Source organism: Aedes albopictus, chromosome 3 (assembly GCF_035046485.1).
Source record: "Aedes albopictus strain Foshan chromosome 3, AalbF5, whole genome shotgun sequence".
NCBI lineage: Eukaryota > Metazoa > Arthropoda > Insecta > Diptera > Culicidae > Aedes > Aedes albopictus.
In genome coordinates, this window is record NC_085138.1 from 120,793,300 (window position 1) to 120,796,588 (window position 3,289).

Genomic DNA, 3,289 nt, shown 5'->3' on the forward strand with positions numbered 1-3,289 from the left:
AATTCTGTTTATATTAGCTGTTTTTTTTAACACAGCAGTTGAAATTGAACTTGATTTTACAAGGTACACACTAAGAATAAATCGCAGAATTCTGAGAACTTTCACCAAAATCTCAACAGTAGAACTTTCGGTGAACTGTTCGGTGATTTTCTGATTCACCGAACAATCTGTGAAGATTGAAAATGCGCATCTTTCAAATTCACCGAACGTTTCGGTGATTTGTTTTACAGATTTTGTGAATTTCACAGAACTTTCGGTGATTTTTCCACAATTTTACGGTGATTTTCAAATTAGATAAATTGCAGTTCACCGAACTTTGCAGGTTTTTTTTTAGTTTTCTTAAATTAAAATCAAAACTAAATTCATTTTCTTTCGAATTTATTGGTAATTTGAGTAATTGTTGTGATATTCATCTGTACATAAAGCGAGGGCATGACACACGAACCAACGGGACAACAAAGGGATCATTCATGTGGCGGAGTAACGCGGTACCGTAAAACGGGGTATCTTTGATAATGCGGGTAACTTTGATAGTGCGGCAGGCATTGTGTAATTTATCTTATAACTATGATTCCTTCAACCAGTTAAGAAAAAGGTAAACGTAAATCAATTCTATACATATGAAAGTTCATCTTAGACGTATTTTCATTAAAATCTAGTTTATGTACAACTTTTTTGACAAAAAACAAAACTTGTTGATATTTTTGTCATTGATCCACCCCTTCAACAATCTGCAATACGACTTCGTTAAAACTATTTTTTCAATGAATGGACTCTTATTCTCGATAGATTTATCATAGTAGATTCCAAATCTGGCCTTGAATCTCTTAACGAAATGTGTTTTTACGAAATGGAAGCAATTTTGTAAATTGGGATATTAATCTCCATACATTGATAAACGCCTAAAAGTATGCAATGCCCTTGTAATTTCATGTAGATAAATATGTGTTGTTCAAAATTGGTTAATAAAACATTAAAAAACTACCCATAAAAAGAAAACTAACCATGAATAGCATGTAATCATATGTTGATGTACCGTTGAGCATTTATTATTATAAAGATAATGATTTTTGATAGCTAAATTTATTGTGTTTTGCATTCAATACTCCACGAACTCATTTTTATATGTAGAATATAGTAAAAAATCAATGTTTTGATACAAAAATTCTTTCTAATATATTCCACAAGCCTTCTCTCATCATGTTCATACTCCTAAGATTTCAATCTGTGATTATTTTTTGCGATTTGATGTGTTTTTAGGGCATTATCAAAGTTACCCCAAAATGAAAATCTGATTTTAGGTTATATGAAAAACTAAAAGTTATCCAAAATATTCCAGATTATCGAATCTTTTAATTGCAATTCATAACTGATACCCCAGTACTTGTTTTAAAAATATATAACTCGGGGAAATACTGTTACATGTAAAAATATTGAGAAAATTCGCTGAAAAACTATCAAAGTTACCCCATTTTACGGTACATAAACTCGGTTTTAAATAAAATACCTTTATGATTGTCTTTCATATGTATTCATTTGATACGTTTGTTTTGTTTGTTAACGTCTGTCACACTATCGAGGTTCCCCGCATTATTTTACGGTATTTATAATTTAAAAAAAATCAATGCCATTAAAAATATAAACTTAAATTAGATAATTTATTTTTGCACCGTAATCATTGAAAACTAACAATTATAGCATATTTCTGGGAAGGGAATCTCCGACAACGCTACATTCAATATGTTGAGGAAATTCCACCGTCTAAATGGTTCCAACATTTTGTCTCGAAAATCAAAGTTAGTAGTAATCTGAAAGGTTCAAATACTGTAAATTTCCAAACAGCCTATCTTCATGTATTTATCTTACCGCTCGAGCCATCATCTGCACGTGGGCATTGTTTGGATGGCCAACTATGATGATATCGTTGATACTGCTAATCGACTGGAACAATAAACTTCCGGAAACTTCTCCGGTCTCAAAAATGCGCTTCGTTTTCAAAGGTAGATCAAAGTGGCCATAAGTCACCATTAAAGTGCCAGAACCTTGAAACCCGTCGAGGTCTGCATAGAAGTCCATTGCGGTGGCGACGTTCCTCCACTGCATGGTGGCATCGATTTGTACTTCCGTGCTTAGTAGGGCCTCTCGATATTGCTGCATGTTCAACTCCATGGATCCAATTTTGGCCACAAACGCCGAATGAAAGGAAACGTTTCCACTGATCGTAATGCCATAGGACGATAATCTGGAATCAACAACATTATTTTGTTTCTTATCAAATGCATTAGCTGGTTCTATACTCAATTGGTGACGTATAATTATCGATGGGCAAGTCGGGTCCGGTAAGGTATCGACTTTCGAGTAGTTCGACGACTCGTTTTGCTATTTTCTGAATATACATTCGGGGTTCGATAACTGAAAATAACCTAAATTGAATAACAGTTTAGGTTGAACCAGACATTGGCTAACTCACGAACCACTGCAGGTTGCACATTGTTCCAAGTAATAAAAAATATGACAGCGAAGAATGTTCCGACGGCCTTCATCGTTGGTCAAGATTAACTGTAGCACTAATCTTTCGATTTCAATGAACTTGTTGCATTGTTACTGCTCCTAATCAATTTCATGCAACCGGTGGAGATATCCGCTATCGGTGATGATGCCATGATTTGAACGGTATTTGAATGGATGGGTCTATGATCGGTGCGGTATTAAACAGTTTTAATAACAAACCACAGACAAACTGTGTGTCTGTGAGCAAACTATTTGAAAAGGACACTCGATGCATAGTGCACGTTGTGACGTAGTGCACGCTCAGTATACCGGTCTGAGTCATAATGACCCCAATGCACGACTATGGTTGAGTTGAAAATGACTTTGGCACAGCCAGTACGTACTTTCCAATTTATCACGATAGCTTTCAGTACGTAGGGCCGTTCCCCAAGCCAGGTTCTCCTACCTAAGTATGCAGGAGTCTGCCCTAACCAGAAGCTTGCGCTTACTGGCATAAACTGCAGAGCTATTGGACCACAGACAAACAGACGTAACACTCATCAAAACGGATTAATACATGTATTTAACGATCAATTCAAATTTCATTTGATTTACGCGATCGTTCCACCAGAGGCGCTAGTGTTCGATAGGTTTAACGTTTGCCAGTGTACACGTTGCTGAATGATGCAAATGAAAATTACAGGCGAATTGTGTAGTAATGTGTGTGTGATAGACAAACGCCAAATCGAAATTCATCGTGGTCGACAGCGTCTCGCGCAGTTCTACCAACAGGTGGCAA

General features: G+C 36.0%; 1 protein-coding gene across 1 annotated transcript; it reads right to left on the reverse strand.

The window, feature by feature from the left end:
• Positions 1-439: 439 nt before the first annotated feature.
• LOC109433300 (uncharacterized) lies at positions 440-2,591 on the reverse strand. Its single transcript, XM_029855934.2, has 4 exons — positions 2,471-2,591; positions 2,298-2,412; positions 1,867-2,242; positions 440-1,808 (listed from the first exon to the last, which is right to left on the reverse strand). The coding sequence occupies exons 1-4, from the start codon at positions 2,541-2,543 to the stop codon at positions 1,686-1,688; spliced, it is 687 nt and encodes a 228-aa protein (XP_029711794.1). The 5' UTR covers positions 2,544-2,591; the 3' UTR covers positions 440-1,685.
• Between the last annotated feature and the right edge of the window lie 698 nt (positions 2,592-3,289).